The sequence below is a fragment of the Mastacembelus armatus genome, chromosome 16 (assembly GCF_900324485.2).
Source record: "Mastacembelus armatus chromosome 16, fMasArm1.2, whole genome shotgun sequence".
NCBI lineage: Eukaryota > Metazoa > Chordata > Actinopteri > Synbranchiformes > Mastacembelidae > Mastacembelus > Mastacembelus armatus.
In genome coordinates, this window is record NC_046648.1 from 24,163,688 (window position 1) to 24,181,933 (window position 18,246).

General features: G+C 44.7%; 1 protein-coding gene across 2 annotated transcripts in view; it reads left to right on the top strand.

The window, feature by feature from the left end:
* The window catches only part of bbs9 (Bardet-Biedl syndrome 9), a 123,510-nt gene that overhangs the window by 66,910 nt on the left and 38,354 nt on the right, over positions 1-18,246 (top strand). For both annotated transcript variants that reach the window (XM_026317863.1, XM_026317864.1), the window contains exons 19-21: positions 878-1,060; positions 7,795-8,044; positions 14,242-14,352. In XM_026317863.1, coding sequence (XP_026173648.1) covers positions 878-1,060; positions 7,795-8,044; positions 14,242-14,352 — 544 coding nt within the window. The remainder of the gene's footprint in view (positions 1-877; positions 1,061-7,794; positions 8,045-14,241; positions 14,353-18,246) is intronic.

The window sequence follows — 18,246 nt, forward strand, 5'->3', positions numbered from 1 at the left end:
TGAATTTAGGATTTAACAGTGAGTTTTTCTGCCCTGGCGTGCAAATCAGAGAGGAGGCACTCCATCTGATGTACCTGTGTGTTTGTAGTTTAGTGTTACATGAGTCAAAACGGCTTTCATTGGCAATTACTGCTTAACCCTGACACACACACACAGTTTAGAGTTTTCCTGCAGTATCAAATGTCCGGCACTGAATCCATTTGTCAGACAAACTGCAGGAGTGCGTTGGCGCTCAGGCCTGCACATCACTCATTTATCTGAACACACACACGTCCATTAGTCCCAGATCTGCTTTCACCTCCTCTTTCTCTCTGTCTGTCCACCGCTCTCCTCCTCTTCCTCCTCCCTCGTCTCCTGTTTCCCTCCTCCTCTTCCTCAGACTTGTCCTTTCTTGTTGTCCTCGTCACCGAACGTCTTGCTCTGTCATCACATATTCGCCCTGCTCCTCTCATCTCCTGCTGTAATGATGGAGGGATGGAGAGGTTGACCCTTACCTGGAGGTCAGAGTTCACCTGGTCCCACCACACCTCATTCATGCATACACTCGCTCTCAGTGAAATGCTGTGTACCTACGTTTGAGTTCTGTTAATGCTGCTTTTCTCTTTTCAAAGCCAGTTTCCAGTTTCTGTTTGCTCCTCTGCATGTTCCTGAGTTTTATGGCTGTGGGTTCTGATTTAACCCCACGTTCATTTTCTTTACATTTTAAGTTTTCTGCCTCTTCAGGTTCTAAACTTTGAGTCTTACTGTGGAGAACTCTAGTTTCATCTTGTTATTTTATGACGCCTGGAAACGCTCCGGCTGTGTTGCTGTCTCTGACCTACAGTGGTGATTATTGTAATGACCAGGAGAGATACTGACTGACTCCTCCCTCCTGCAGGTGATGGCGCTGGCGGAGGCTGCGGAGGAGAACCGGGCGCTACTGGAGGAGGCGTTTGTCCGTCTGCGGAGCGCCACACACCTGCTGGTGCTGCTGCTGTCGCTGTGGCAGGGCTTGACCCCGGACCAGACCGCCATCCTGGAGGCCACGCTGCTGCCGCTGCTACAGGACACACCACAACTGGTACAGATGCACTGTTACATTCGTAGTCATATTTAGGTTTTGAAGGTCCAGCTGACATAGGGAAGTGCAGCTTTAATGGGAGCTGGACTGAAAACATCCAGTGTTTGGTTGAAGCCTGTTAGACACAAACAATTCAAAGCTGCTGCACCAGGAAACACTGACATGAGGAACTTTGGGTAAAAAGTCACTGGAGTCACATGAGAAAAAAACACAATCAGCTGTTAAAGCCTCCATCAGACTGTGTTGTTGTGTGTTAACACGGGGAGCTTCACTGAGGCCACAGCACCACCCTCTCTGCACCAGCTCCTGCAGCAGCAGCAACAGAGTCTCATTGAAAACAGAGACTATGGACTTTAGAAACATCAGAGTCCAGATTAAAAATTATTTATTCATATTCAACATGAGCTCAACTGATTTTCTTCAAATCCTTTGAACAACTTTTCCAGCCTTCAGTCGACTTAAAGGTCTTAAAGGTCGTGAATGTAACTTGATGAAACCAGCAGAGAGACACACACACACACACACACACACACACACACACACACACACACACACACACAAGGTCAAGGTCACAATGGTTCTCGGTGTGAACGGATGACGTCTTCCTCTTTAATCGTCCTCTGACTCACTCTCTGGCTTGGTGTGAGTGTGTGTGTGTGTGTGTAGTTGTGTATATTTGTGTGTGTTGACAGAGCTCAGACCACGAAAGATTTCTCACCCGACAGAGACTCTTAAGAGTGTGTACCTGTGTGTGTGTGTGTGTATATGTGTGTATATGTGTGTATATGCGTGTGTGTGTGTGTATATGTGTGTATATGTGTGTATATGCGTGTGTGTGTGTGTGTATATGTGTGTATATGTGTGTATATGCGTGTGTGTGTGTGTGTGTGTGTGTGTGTGTGTGTGTGTGTGTGTGTGTGTGTGAGAGAGAGTTTTTCCATGGCTCAGATCAATCCCCTGAACCTCTCAAAAGTCTATTTGCAGCCCAGCATCTCACACACACACACACACACACACACACACACACACACACACTGGTCGTAGACAGAAATAGCTTGAGAGGCTTCAGGCGATGAGCTTCAGGGGACTGTGTATGAGTGTGTGTTATTTTAAATGGGATTAATGGCATTAAGTGAATTTGCTGTAATCAGGGTCACGTCCACAACATTAAGACTAACAGGTGGACCGATGAGCTCATTTCAGAAAATACACCTCAGTCCAGTACGGAGCTGTGACTGCAGTTTGTAAACGTATCAACACTTTGGTTTTGTAGCTATAACCTTTTACTCATTAACTTATCTGCAGAAATCAGCAGCCAGTAAAACAGTCTGACATACCCACCCTGTGTCCAGGTTAGCTTCAAAACTGTTTCATCTAAATCACTGGGTTTAAGTGCATGTCAGAGTGGACATGCCTCATCACACTCCGCATCTTGACTTCTGACCTTTCCTGTGGCCACACAGGTGAGGTCATTCCAGGTGAGTGAGCGTTCATTCCTCTGAGAGTTTCCTTTGGGTGGCAGTAATCCCAGGAGGAAAGAAGGAGCTAAGTGCTGGATTAAGGAGGCCAGGGAAGGGAAGATGAGGAGCAGGCAGGTGGAGGGAGGAGGAAGAGGATTTAGGACTTAGTCTGATGCTTAATCCCACGTTTTTCAATCACTGAACTGTTGCTGTTACTCCTGGTGCAAACTGAACTTAAATCTTTTCATTCAGACTGTTACACTGTCCAGGCTGCTTCAGCTGTGACTCTAGTGTTTCTGCATAGATACAAACTGTACCATCACATCCTGTCACCTGTAAATCCCAGTATAAATCTTGATTCACTGCAGGGCTGAGTGGTGTCTGTGAACACGCAGTCTGAATGAGGCTTAGAGAGACATTTACATCAACTCACAGCAGCTGGTGACTGTCTGTCTCCCTAGTCCAGGGCTGGCCAATCCATGTCCCTCCAGGGCTGCTGCCCTGCTGGTTCTCCACCTCTCCCTGCCCTGCCCACTGCTGATTACCTGGATCAGGTGTGTTCAGTCAGTCAGAAGCTGGAAGGGACAGGGAGACTTGGAAAACAGGCAGGGCAGTAGCTCTCAAGGATCAGGGGTTGGCCACCCCTGGACTAGTGTTTGTGACGTGTCGAGGGTTAGTGGGAGGAAATGCAGCTGGGTGATTCCCAACGAAACGTCTCATTTAGCTGCAGCCACGTCGAACACCTCCTCCTCATCCTCCTCCTCCTGCTTCTCTCTTTCTCCTCCTTGTCCTCTTATTCTCCTCTCTCCCTTGTCTCTCACCGCTCTCCTCTGTTTTCATTCTTCATCATTTATAACACTCTCTCTTTCCTTCCTGCTTCCTCTTTTCTTTCTCACTTTCCTTTCCTTCCTTTTTTCCCTGGTTTCCTAGCTCTGTGCCTCCCCTTTCCCTTCCTCCTCTTCTCTCCTCTCGTTCTCCTTTATTCCTTGTTCTTCTCTCCTCCTCTTTTGTCTCCTTTTCCATCTGTCCATCAGCTTTTGAACAGACTTGCTGACGCTGTCTGTCTGCCTGCCTTTCATGCATGACCTGCACATTCTCCCACCCTCTGTTTGCTTTACCAGCAGCCATGGTGCAGCCATGAGGCCTGCCCTGCACTGGCTTCCTGCAGTCGTAACCAGAGGAGTCTGTGTGGGACCTGAAAACGTTTCTTTGGACTTTAATGTGAAGTGCTGTAAAGAGCGTTTTTCTTAAAAAGCAGAGTGTACTGAGCTTTATGGTGATTTAAAGTGAAGAGGGGATGAAATGGTTTTCTTCAGGGTTAGTACTAAACCTTGGAATAATGTTATAGTGTTTGATTTCACACCAGCGGCTGCGTTCAGACCCACTTTGACTCTGCCCATCTGCTCATTCAGTGGGGGGAGTCCACAGTGCCAAATCTGATTAGTCTTAAAGAAATATTCCTGTTTGCAGTGAACACCAACTTTCTACTGTTAATAAAATTATCTCCTGATAATTTCTAGACCTTATATAATTGATGATGCTCCTTAGATCAGCAGCTCTGTGTTCAATTTAAATCTCCTTTTAAAACCTGTTTTATTCTGAAAGGCATTTTATTGATGTGTTTCCTGCCTTCTCTAATAGTGGATGTTACACATGTCCTGTGTGTTTATGGATACATTTTCTGTCCGTTCAGCACTTCTGATCCTGGTTCTGAAAAGTGCTTTATAGTATAAAGTTTTACTGACGCTTGATGAAATCGTTCTTGCTGTGATCACTTTTCCTGCCTGAGTATTAGGAAACTTTGTGCATCTGTTAGGCTTTTAAACACATCAAACCGTTAGTGTTTCAGTAGTACTTGAAGCAACATGACCCACCGATGCAGCCGCCGGACTTGTTTCAATGCACGGCTGAACCCCCACATTTCAGATGCCTAACCATTCCTTAATACCACAGTTTTATTTGCCAAAGCCACAATCGTTCTCAAAGCTTTAACTCTACCAAAGATGTCATGCACAGATATTGTAGACGGAAAGGGTTTTTGCTTGACCAGATGTCTTTAATCCCTCTGTCCATCAGTCCTCAGCTCTAAGGGGGGCTCCATCCTCCAGATCTAGGTCAGTGTAGTTGGAACTATTTCCACAATGTGACTAAAACACATACTAATGTAATGAAAGAATATTCATTCCATAATGCTACAGTCATTTAAAACAATTACACTTTCTTTAATATAAATTCATTGCTGGTCTCATTTAAAACACATTGTATACTATTAATACCATTACTATGTACTAAATAGTATTAGAACATTAATTTCCATATGTAATTTTATTGGCAGAACCAGGTCCTGAGGTCAGGTAATTACATTTGTTCAGATTTAGATTAATTTTGATTGTCAGTAAATCACCATGTAGAGTAGCTGGTCAAATCAAAAGGTGATTACAACCTGTACAGTGAAAACTGCTGAACTATACTAAGCTCAGCCTGGTGGATAGTTTTTCAGACAAGGAAATTCACTGTTATGGTTGTGTATTTCAGTTTTATTCCCCCATGAGACGAACTGTACGGCACTGATCTCACAGAACTGTAACTCCTTCTACTTAAATGACTTTCCCAGTCATGATGAGGATGTCAGGGCTGAGGGGTTGCTGTCTGAATCTTTATCCGTCTCTTTGGGAGTCCTCCAAGGTTGTATGCTGGGCCCAGGAGCATTTTCTCCACAGACATTGACTAATGCTGTAATTATACCTGGGATTTCCCTTTTGTTGGATGTGATATTCCTGATGCAGTATAGACTGGATAAGAGGATAAGAAACTTAAAATGCTTAATAAAAGAAAACATATTATTTTAACTATGTGCATCTTCATCAGTGTCTACAGTGAAACAATGAAGCTACAAGACTGTGTCCAGATATTGTTTGTGCAGCAGGTTATTACCACCAACAGTTAGGCGAAGCAAACACCAGTAATGTCCCTATTAGGGGTTGGGGTGGATGGCCACAGGACTCTTCCTCTCTTGTTTCTGAGTCAGCTCAGCTTTTATCTCTCTGGCCTCAGTCCAGACCTGCTCCGCTCCACCTTTCTTTTTGTCTTTTGTTCTAATTCCAGAGGTTAAACATCTGTAGTTCAGGACATTTTATTTTTCAAATGGCATGTTGAATGTATGTGTCAGTATATGTAGGTGCAGGAGCTTGTCACAGAAACCTGCAGTTATGTTGCTTCATGGATCTGATAACCTGTTTGAGGCATTGTGGTTATGTCTCATCTTTATCCTCATCTTCCTCCTCCTGCTCCTCCTCTCTCATTTTCTTTCCTTCCAGGCTCTTTTATTCTCTCCACTGTCTTCTCCTTCCTCCGTTCTTATCTCTGATCATCCTTTGTCTTTCCTCTCGTCTTGTTTCTGTCTCTAATATCTGCCTTCCTCTCTGTCATCATCTCATCTCTTTGACCTTCTGCAGCCCTCTCTCTCTCCCTGTCTCTGTCTGTCTCTCTGTCATCATCATTATAGGCTTGATTACCTGTCATTATGGCTCATTAGGGGCCTATCAGCATGGCGGCAGGTGGGGGGAGGGGGAGAAATGGGAGGGAGCCTGTCAACGCACCCTCACCCCTTTTCTCCAGCTCCACCTTAGACTCACCCATCCACAGTCACCCATTCTTTTAGGGCGAGATAGGCGGGTGTAGGTGTGTGTATGTGTTGCTGGGTATTATGAGTTTTATAGCAATGGAATGAAAACATTTTGGATGTTGCCACACGATTTGGTGACCCGTTATCAAACCTGATTTATGGCTCAACCTGCCTGGTCGTTATCATGCCACAGACGTCTGTTGTCATGGTTACAATGATAAACATAGAGCGTACGTGCCAGCAGGTAATGCCAGACGCGTGTTCCTGCGCAGTTAGCTGTAATAGCTACCTCACACAGGTGTATCTTGTAGAGCAGAGTATGGGCTTGTTATAGGTCATGATCCACTGTGGAGGATTCACTGTGGGTTTAAACACAGCCCAGAATGAACCAACCTCACACACACACTGCTGCACTGGGACGCATGTTTCTTCATTACCAAACCTCAGGCTGGAATATGTTTTTGAAAAATTGCATCAAAGGCCATGAACAGACATAAATGTCACATTAACTGTGAGTAGAGAAAATTCACTGTTGTTCTCAGTCCCTGTATGTTCATATAGAAAACGAACAGCTGGATCCTTTAAACATACTTATGGCTGTGATAATATCCACTGATTGATCCTCACTTTCTGAGGGTTTGAGGGCTCAGGTTAGATCCATGTTGAGGTCAGTGTCATGGTCGGGGGGGACGGATTGTGTCAACATGTGTCCTCACAAAGATAGCTGTATAAACGTGTGTTTGAGATCAGAGATGTCCAGACCCAGTGTCTGCGGCAGAGACGACAGGATGGGAGAGAAAGTGACGAGAGACATGGTTCTCATCTCCTCATGGCTTTTTATTACTGTGTGTGTGAGTGTGTGTGAGTGTGAGTGTGAGTGTGAGTGTGAGTGTGAGTGTGAGTGTGAGTGTGAGTGTGAGTGTGAGTGTGAGTGTGAGTGTGAGTGTCAGTGCTACATGTTTTATTATTCCGTTGCTCTTTTATAAATGTCAAGAACGTCGTTAAAACATCAAGATTAAAGGTCAGTGATTGTTCATTAAATTTTCTCTGCCTCTGCTCCAGCTCCTTTTCATTCTCCTCCTTTTCTTTCTGCTCTCTTTTCTTTTCTTTATCCTGTTCTATGTATTTTGCTCTCATGTTTTCTGTTTTTACACGTCACATAATTAATTGGCTTATAGGTTATAGATAAGGAAAGAAAAAATAAAATGAAAGAGGAAAACCACTAAAGGAACATGTGTCTCAAAGATGAAAACGTGTTTTTATTCCACCTCTCATCTTTCACATTCTTCCCTGAGCGCTTCCTCCCATCTCTTTACTCCCACTCCTCCCCCCATTTCAATCATTTTCACATATTTGATCTACATTTTTAAAAAAACTAAAAGTTTCTTTAAAAATTTGTTTATGAGTAAAGTCTTCATCAGATTCATGTTGTCAAAATGCAGATTTCTTTTCTTATGCCAATGAATCCTGTTGTGTTCGTACAGCAAAAGCACAACAGGTGCTGCTGTTTGGAAGAGCATGAGACTGAGCACAGACAGGACTCCAGTTATTTTGCAAACATACGTCAACACTCAAATGTGCATCGATTCAGTTCTAACTTAAGGAAAAGGTCCAGTCTCTCACTCTGCCTCCTCGTCCCGTCTGCCCAGGGCTGGGAGGAGAGCTGCGACGCCGCCGTCTCCCACCTCCTGCGGACCTGCCTGTCACGGAGCCCCAAGGACCAGGCCACGTCTCTGGCCCAGGTGGGCGGCCCGGTGCTCGGCCTCCCCCGTGACACCGCCCGCCTCAAGAAGCACATCACCCTGCTCTGTGATCGCATCGGCAAGGGAGGCCGCCTCACCCTGGCTTCTGAGGCCAACGTCCAGGTCCCCGCCCAGGTCCAGAACCTCGCAGCACCTGGTGAGTCAGTTAATTCTAACTGGTATTTTCAGCTTCTCTGAGGATTTCTCATGTTTAGACAATAATTCAGCATTTATTGTCTGTCTCAGTGTTGTGAGTTTGAAACTATAATTTAAACAATCAGTGATGAAATTAGATGGATTTGTTTTCTAAAGGTGTGTGTGTGTGTGCGTGTGCGTGTGCGTGTGCGTCTGTGTGGTTATACGTCTTATATAAGCTGGTCCCCTGGTGAAGATTTTAGGCTTCAGCAGGTGAAAACATGGAGCCTATTCACCGTACACTTTATGGCTAACACACATACAGAAAACACACACACACTACAGTTGCATTCAAGAGACAGACGCATTCATAGAATCATACATAGACTCTTTCATACACACACACACACACACACACACACACACATCCTATGGGTCATTTAGTCTTGGCTGAAGTTTATAGAGGCTTTTCTGACAAGATCATCAATTACAGCCTCTGTCCTCCTTTTTTCCCTCTCTCCTTTAATTCATCCTGCTCTTTTTGTCACTTCATCTTCCCAGTGGTTTCAGAACTAAAATAATTTCATTCTACATGTGTAAAATAGCTTCTAAAGACACAGGACAAGAAAAAAGATCACAATGAACGAAACTGAAATGAGGACACGTGCAGTTAAAATGGTCCAAATACAAAACAAGCTGCTGTTAAAGACTGTGAGCCCATATGTAACGGCCAGTCCAGTACGAATGTATGTACCCTTACACCCCTAGTGTGTGTGTGTGTGTGAGAGTGAGAGAGGTCTATAAAACTTTAAAGGCTTGTTTAAAAGTCATTAGAGTGATTACTGTCATTCAGCCCAAAGTTCAGTGGAACAAAACCGAATCAATTAATTGTGTGTTTGTGTAACAGGCTGAGTGTGTTTGTGTTTTTTCTTGTCATGTGGTCTCCCACCACTGGTCTGCTGCCAAAATTCACACACACACACACACACACACACACACACACATAGCGCTGCAGTAAACAGTTTGTTTGTCTCCTCAGATGTTGCCTGGCTGTACACACTTGTTTACATTTCCACCAACACCGGTGGCAACTGTTTCCCTCCAAGACCACACACACACACACACACACACACTGGGATACCACACAACAAGCTCTGCTTCATTTGTACAGTGTGTGTGTGTTAATGTGTTCATGTGAGAGTTTTCTGGAAATCAAAACCTTCCAACTGTAAACAGTGAGACTGACGTTATCGTCACTGTCACTGTAAAGACGTTCACATTTATCCAGGAGAGCCAGAAGGTCTGACAGACGCAGGCTGTTCACTGTCCACTGATCCACTGATCCACTGATCCACTGTTCCACTGTTCCACTGTTCTCCATATGGATCTCCCGCTGTATGTGAGAGATGCAACAGGACCAGGCGTCAGTATTTGATGCTCTGGGATGACGACACACTGTGGAAACATGTAGAGGGAAAGAAAGCACTTTGGAAACATTGTTCAAAGTGAATTATGTCCTGGTCAAACTGGTCAAACTGGTCAAACTGGTCAAACTGGTCAAACTGGAGTGATATTACAGGGAGGGAGGGTCAGACAGTATTTTCCCTTCTCACTCCTAATAAAGTCATCACTTTTCACAGGAGCTGTTTGTGTAGCAGACAGGTGGACAGCAAACACTGCAGCTTATTCTGGATTCAGTGAAGTTTAGAGTTTGTTTACCTGGTTAACTACAGGCAGAAGAAACTCACAGTAATGAACCTGAAATCTAAACTGTCCTAATGTTTTAGTTTTAGTAAGGCAGAGCCTGTTAATTCATCTCATATCATATACAGTGTTAGAGAGGCATTAGGAACAGACCACGTGCATGGATTGTTCTCCTGAAAGACAGTAAAAGTCCTCATGGCTCCTGGAGCTGCAGTCTGTGCACACACACACACACACACACACACACCTCTGGTGAAATCTGGAGTGTTTAACACGTGGTTTATTAGTCAGCAATCTTTGAACTGACATCAACCAGGAGGGTGTGTATCCTGAAGTCTTCTCACACACACACACACACACACTGTATATCCAGTCTTCTTATCTGTACAGTCATCAGTGATGTTGCTGTAATGAGCAACACGTCTGGCTGTTCCTCCTCCTGTGTTGTTTCTGTTCTGTTCCTTTAGTCTGTGTGTTCGTCTGCAGAGTCTTTTTGTTCTTCTGTCATTGTGTCATGTGCTGATTTCTGTCCTGTTGTCTTGACCTCACTTGGTCTTCTCTCTCCCATTTCTCCAACCTATGTTCGCTGTCCAACGCACACACACACACACACACACACACACACACACATCCTCCCTTCCGTATAGCCCTATAGTTGCGTGTGTGTGTGTTGCAGTTATTTTCACTGGTAGCTGTGGTTTGGGCCTGCATCTATTTTAGACTTAAAGAGAGGGGAGAAGATGGGCTGCACTTGTGTGTATGAGTGTGCACACATGTATGTATGTATATGTATATGTGTGTGTGTGTGTGTGTGTGTGTGTGTGTGTGTGTGTGTGTGTGTGTGTGTGTGTGTGCGTGTGTGTGTGTGTGTGTGTGTGTATGCACATTCACAGGACACAGATCAAAATCCCTGCTGTCTGTGTGAGTGTAGCTGGTGTGTTGTGTGTAATCCTGAGCAGCTGCCTTTGTTCTGTCTCTGTGGTGTTTCCAAATTGAAGAGTTCTCCTCCAGAACGCTAAATATAAAACAGCAGAGGTCTGTTTTGGAAGGAATCACCCACCTACCTGAAGTTTCACTGCTACGAGCTTCTTGATTTCCAGCCTGGGACGGTTTCTTAGCTGTTCTTTACAAACTCATTTTGGGTTCAGAGGTATTGACTGAAATCACATAATTATAACTTTTGTACTTTTGAATCACTTTACTGAAATGGCAGAGATTCTGTTTTGTCTGTAATATACACAAATTATAAATGTAATAATACTGTATGTTCCTTTGTAGTGCTGGAAAGTGGTTTGCAGGTTTAGACTGAAAGATCAGGTGTCTGATACACACACACACACACACACACACACACACACACACACACTCTCACACACACACACCTGATTTTGGGCTCCAAGTCCTGGGTTTGTGTGTGTGTTTTAACAAGTGTCTGTGTGTGTGTGTGTGTGTGTGTGTGTGTGTGTGTGTGTGTGTGTGTGTGTGTGTGTGAATTTGTGGGCGTAACATGCTGCACGTACATGTGTGTATGTGCACAGAGATACATACATTGAGGGGGGATTGAAATAGCATGAAGCCCACAGCCAAATTACTGGCAGCCACAGCAGCACAGTGTCACCCCCATCTTCAGACCGCAGCCCAGAATAAAGCAGGAATGTGCCAGTGTCTCCACACTGCAGACCAACACAGAGCTGTCTATTGGAAGCAGCTTCACCCTGGGACCGAGATGTGCAGAACTGTTCCAAAACAGGCCCGGAGGGGCCCCAAACTGTCACAGGCCGGCCCAAACAGTCCCACAATGTCCCAAACTGTCACTAAAGGCTAGAACTTTCTTCGAGCTGTTTTCAAATTGTCGTGGACTGACCCAAAGCCTCCTCATCTATATACAAACAGAGCCACAAACATCCAGAGTCTCTTAAACTGTTGCACATGGTTTCAATCTGTCCCAGACTGTCCCAGCTCATCTAAAGTACATCAGAACTGCACTGTGCCATGTCTGATCCTCCTAAACTGCCCTTCACTCCTCCCAAGTAGCCCAAACGGTACCAGCCCCTCAACGAACTCAGACTAGAACCTTTCTCTAGTGTCCTCCAAAACCTCCTAACGCTCCCACACAGTATCTGCCCATGACTCTGTATTGATCTCTGTGTTTACCCCAAGAAAACATTATTTGAAACTGAACAGGGGCCACAGTAGCACCATTAGTCGTCGTAAAACCAGGAGTAATAATCCTGGACTGTTCTTACGCCTGCTGACCAGCTGGATGCATCCAGGGCGTGTACAGAGATCCAGTCTGTAACAAAACCTTTATATGTCCTACTATCCTAGTTTGATATATTTGGCGTATTTAGTATTTAGGGGCATTTTGAGTAATCTGGAGTAAATCTGGATGTGTTGGGACTGTTCAGCCTGAGGAGTCATTTAAATCCAGGCTAAAAAAACACCTTTTGTTATCTTTGTTACTCAAACTATAGTCTCACATTATATACACGTCTACTGCCACAACTCACTGTTGGCTACAACAACAACAACTGCTGCTTGAAATACACCATCTCCTGCACCGACTATTGTTACCATCACTTTTACTGCTGTAATTACAGTGTCATCTTCCACCCTGCTGCTTTTCCCGGGTGTTGAAGTGGGACGTGGTGCAAATGATTGAGTCTAAACCTCAGGGTTGTCTAAAACTGATAACCCGACCAATGAGGCAAATATAGAGCAGACCACGGCCGAGAGCAACACGGATACACACCACAGCTCCGACCAGGCAGAACTACACCTACTATTTACAGCAGGGAGCGAGAGGGAGGCAGGAATGTGTGCGAGGGCAGCGCTAAGAGGCTGCCTGTGTGTGTGGGTTTTTATTTAAAGAGAGGTGGGATACTTCCTTACCTGATGTTGATGTAGGGCTGGGGTTAACACACACACACACACACACACACACACACAGATTCCCACATTGTAAGAGTCCATTAAAAAAAAAAAAAAAAAACCTTAGAAAAACACCTGCCCAATTAAGAGTGAAGCATATCTCATTTCAAACAACTGTGTGTGCGTGTGTGTGTGTGTGTGTGTGTGTGTGTGTGTGTGTGTGTGTGTGTGTGTGTGAAACCACAGGCTGTGCTCTCACCAAAGAGAACAAGATTGGCTTTAGAAAAGGCCAGGATAAATATTAGAGAGGGCTTAGGGTAATCTGCTCTCACACACACACACACACACACACACACACACACACACACACACACACACATTCTCAGACACCTTAATGTAGATGTGACAGCACACACACATGCACACTCTCTCTCAGACGTGCACAAAACACATCCACACAGTCTACTGACATGATGTGTTGTTGTAGTGCACCTTAAATAAAAGTGCCATGAAACTGGACACAAACATTGGCGAGCAGAGGAAATGAGGGAGGCGGGAAGGAAAGAAAGATGGACAGGAGAAAATATGAAGAGGGAGAGGAAGGGGGAAGAAGAGGAGACAGGCAGGGGAGGAGAGGAATGAGGAAAAGGGGGGATGAGGAGGAGACAGAGAGGTGGGACGGAGAAGACACAAGGCGTCCAATTCATGGGCCTCAGGACTTTCCTAAAGCCAGACTGATCTGTGGGATTTAAGCAGGGATTTCAGCACAAAATGACACACACACACACACACACACACACACACACACACTCTCAAACCTTCACATATGCCAGTCCACACACACACACAGTCAAACCTTCACATATGGCAGTTCAGACACACACACACAAACTGCATCTTGACACTTTCATGTTTTCATGCAGGATTTTTTCTTTTTCTGTATAAAACATATTCCAAGTGCACTGAGGTTTAGTGCCACATATTTTCTGTCCCACTGACGATTCTGCATCATATGTTCAGTGTGTTCAAGTATGTGTGTTGACATATGAGTTGAGAACAGCCTGAGAAGAAAACAGCAACAGTGTGTTTGAGCAGTTGCCACAGAATAAACAAATGTCCAATCAGTTTTAGCATCAAAGCACAGAATTATATTTTGAATATCTCCTAGATACCAACGATTATTGGCTAATCTGGGCCTGTCGCTGTGCTGCCCCATGTGCTTCATGAGCCTGTTTGCACAGTGCTTTTTCTCAGTCGTCCATTGGTTTTCAGATTAAGGGATCGAAACTTGCACTTGCTTTTATTTTGAAATGTATTTGAAAGAATGAAGTTCAACACACACACATAGTCGAGTCTGTATCTGGAATGTGCTGCTGTGAGGGGTTCGTGTACTAAAACGGCTGCAAGGTGGATCCCAGGGAGTTGTTGTGCATCACATGCCACAGACGTGTGCTTCAAAAGAAAAGACTCACATATGACAGAAGGTTGGGATGGACTCTGATGTCTTTATGCTGTATCAGGTGTGTTACGCAGCTAATGTTGTCAGTGCTTTAACAAAGCTGTTTGCTGACCAGTGGTAGAAGCTGCTGCTCTGACTGTAAATGACTTAAAGTTCCTGATCCGTCGCCTCTTCCTGTCACTCAGGGGGTGTTGAGCCCATTGCGGAGGTGGCCGGTGATGGAGAGGAGCTGGAACTTCAGCAGGAGGCGACCGTGTTCATCAAGAAGAAACATCCATCGAAGAAAGTCAAGAAAGGTAGGACTCGTCAACTCATCTCCTTTTTTCTGTTCGGGCGTCTTTTCTCCTTCGCTTCTTTGTGTCTTTATTTGGAGGCGGCTCCGGTTCACCTTCTCAAATTTCCCGCCGACCCTTATCCAAATACATCAGTCCAGCCGTACATCCACACTGTTGCCCCCAGCTTGACACTGATATCTGTTCACTGCCTGTCATGCTGCTGTAATCCACCTATATTTTCCCTCCCGGCACAGTGCTCCATCTCATCTGTTATTTGTACATACCACTTTGACTGCTGTTGGCTCGTGGGCTGCAGAATCAGCATGGTTTGGATTCTAGTCTGTGCCAAAAGATGAAATCATACGATAAATTTAGTTCTGCAGATGCAGCACATGGATGTTCGCAGCGTGTTTCCACCCTGTCCTGCTGGGTTGTTATTGCTGGGACCTGCTGTGCGGATGGTGCTGCACCTTGGCCCCTTTAGCACTGCCCATTCGAGGCGCGATGTTTGTGCTCCACATTGGTGTTTTGTGTAAAAGGTACAGCACCAGCAGGAAGGGGTCAATGCTGACCCTCCAAAATGCTGCTCCCTGAGGTCCACCTCACTTCCTGTGCAAACGAAACAAGGTAGAATGGATATTAAAGCTACCACACTGACCCGCTTTGTACAGCTCATGGTGGACCCTGCAGGAACAAAGGATGCTGGTGCCCTGTGGGGCTGCTTGTTGGAGCCATAATCAGTAAAAGACATCCTTGTATTGTCTGTTATTGCTTTAAGCAGAGGGTTGTGAGAGATTTCCTGCTGCCAGCTCTCTGTTTCTCTCTTTGGGTATTTGGACCATGTTCTCATCCCCTGCTCGGTGTCTGTGGTCTCTCATTCTCACTCTGTCTTCTCTTTATGTTTGCATATATCTGGCTCAGACCTCACTTTCTACTTCTTTTCATCTGTCTGCTTGAAACATAGCAGGTCGGTAGATACAGCATTTGTTCGTTTGGCAGAAGTTTCTAACCAAACTAGAGCAGTCAGTTGGGAGAACAGCACGATGCCTTCCCTTCCTCCATCCAGTCCTCTTGTGTTTTAATTATTAATCTGACTCCTAATCACACATGCAGTACATACACACTTGTTTCAACACATCTCAATGGCCTCAACACACACACACACACACACACACACAGCAACACATGCAGCAGCAGGCTCCTGCCAGAAAGAGGGTTCTGGTTTGCATTCAGGACAAATCCATGTTTTATGACAGTTTGTCTTTTCTAAACCAGAACAAATGAATTCGCTTTGATGGGCTCTGCTTTCATTTATGTGTGTGTGTGTGTTCGGGGGGTAATCCACTCAGGCGTCGCCCCTAATGAAAAGGGGAGGTGTGGGGGACACAGAGGGCAGCACAGGGATCATTACACATACACACATATATGGTACATATACATTCATACACACACCACGTGACCGGTGTGTGTTTCCGGAGCTTAAAACCAACCACTGCGTTCACACGGCGATGGATATTAAGTCTTTAACGAGCTGCTGGGTCTGATTCTCTTTTAGCAAATAAAATCAGAACCAACACCTAATTTTTGATTTACAACCTTTTTTACTTAACTGACGTACTAATGGTGAATTTTATTTACTGTATTTCAGGTATTTAGACTGAGGTGTTAGTTTAAATCTAGTTCTTGAGACGTTTTATCAGGTTTGACAGGACCAGACTGTGATGGTCTGGGTCAGAGCAGCTCCCAGACTGCAGGTCTTGTTGGGTGCCCCTGCTCTGCAGTGGTTAGTACTGGCCAAAAGGAAGGACAAACAGTGACCCAGAGACGGGCTCACTGATGACGAGGCTGACCTGCTGTAGATTAAACTTTTAGATTTCATTCATCCTTTCTTTCGTTGTTAAAATGGTTGAGATTGAGAAATCCTGTACATTGGTCTGTAAGAAGAGAACCATCCAGTAGATGTAGTGATGTCACAGCGAGAACAAACTTAAAAACTTAAAAACGCCCACGATCAGTTTTCACTCCATTTCCATTGGTTTGTCCCTGAATGGCAGACAGATGTGAGCTCAGACAACCCTCTCCATCTTTGTTGTGTACGTTACCGTGGTTACGGCCGACTCCTAGCTTTGTTGTGTATAGTTACCGTGTACCGTGGTTACAGCCGTCTCTGTCTTTGTTGTGCATAGTTACCGTGGTTACAGCCGTCTCTGTCTTTGTTGTGCATAGTTACCGTGGTTACAGCCGTCTCTGTCTTTGTTGTGCATAGTTACCGTGGTTACAGCCGTCTCTGTCTTTGTTGTGCATAGTTACCGTGGTTACAGCCATCTCTGTCTTTGTTGTGCATAGTTACCGTGGTTACAGCCATCTCTGTCTTTGTTGTGCATAGTTACCATAGTTACAGACATCTCCGTCTTTGCTCTGTACAGTTACTGTTACTTCATGTCTATGCGTCTTTCATGATATAATTCACTTTGATTAATTTCCAGAAAGTGTAATACACGTCTAGTTGTCATTTTCAAAAGGTTTCAGTTTTAGCCTCATTTTTATTGAGAAAAAAATGTCATAAAGAATATTTTTTTGACCATAGCAACATCGATTCCAATTTCCAACAGAAGTTTTTTAGACCAACAATCACAGGACGTCACAGGAGGAAAGGAATGGCAAACAGATCCTCACTTCTTAGAGGAGCTGCAGCTGATATTTAATGTGGGATTATTTGGGATTTGTTGTGTGTCTGTTTGATGATCCTGGTCTTAAAACAGTTTTTTTATTCCCATATTCTCAGTTCTTACACACACACCACACACACATCATTCTTGCTTTTCAGTTCCACCCTGCAGACAGAACTGGAAAAAATTATCTCTAATTAGTATTATTTGTCATGGAAACCTTCACAGCAAGTCTGTGATTTTGACTTAGACTGAGATGAGGAAGGATGGATAGAGGGGTGGGGGGAGCATCATGTCCAGACTTGTCCTGCAGCCTCGTCCTCCACCTCCTCACAGAGAAAATAAGACGGAGCAGGAGCTCGTAAAGACTTTGCACATGATGGTGTGATGGTTTATTGAAGCCTGTAGTGAAAGTGTGTGTGAGCCCTGCAGCATGTGGTGGCTGAAGCGCTCCGATCCTTTTACTTCAGTACCAGTAGCAGTACCACACTGGTAAAATGCTCATGTATTCTAATCCTACTTATTACTGATTACTGCAGTCTGAGATTTTGCCATTTTACTGTTGTTTCTGTCTCTTTGTTGTCTCTGTGCTAGTGAGGATTTTTGTTTTGTGGTGAAATACTTTCAGTTGTCAGGTGTTTCCTTTGCTGGATAACCCCAGAACAGCTTTGTTTTCATTGTCTAGAAAATGTCTTATAACACAACATGAAATTACACAGATTTTCTCCAAGCTGCCCACACATGCATGAAGCATTTTTAAGATGCATCAGTATAATATCTCAGGTGTGGTTTAAGTCAGAGGCCTTTGTTGCAAGTTTCTTGTCATCTCTTTCTCCAAACAATAGTCAGTTTTTGAAAACACAGAGCTAAGGTAGCTAAGAGTCCTTAACCCTGTCAGCCACATGGTCACACTGTTTGGAAACTGCTGTGATTCCTACATTTGTTGTTAGTTGTTTGCCAGCATGTAGTTATTGTGTAGTCATTGCAGTGCTCGGTCCACGGTGTGAATCTGTCCGGCCATGTGTGTCTGTGTGATGGGGGCCTGTGGGTGCACCAGGGAGCTCACAGCACCCAAAGATACCAGGGAACAAGGTGGTAGAGAACAAATCAGTTCAAAGCTCTTATTCCTCTGACAAAGACACATACACGCCTTCAATCTACCTGTCTGTGCCTTAAAAGTAATTAGGCGCCATGCCAAACCCTGCACCACACACACAGAGCTCTGTGCTCGAGTGCATGGCAGCCG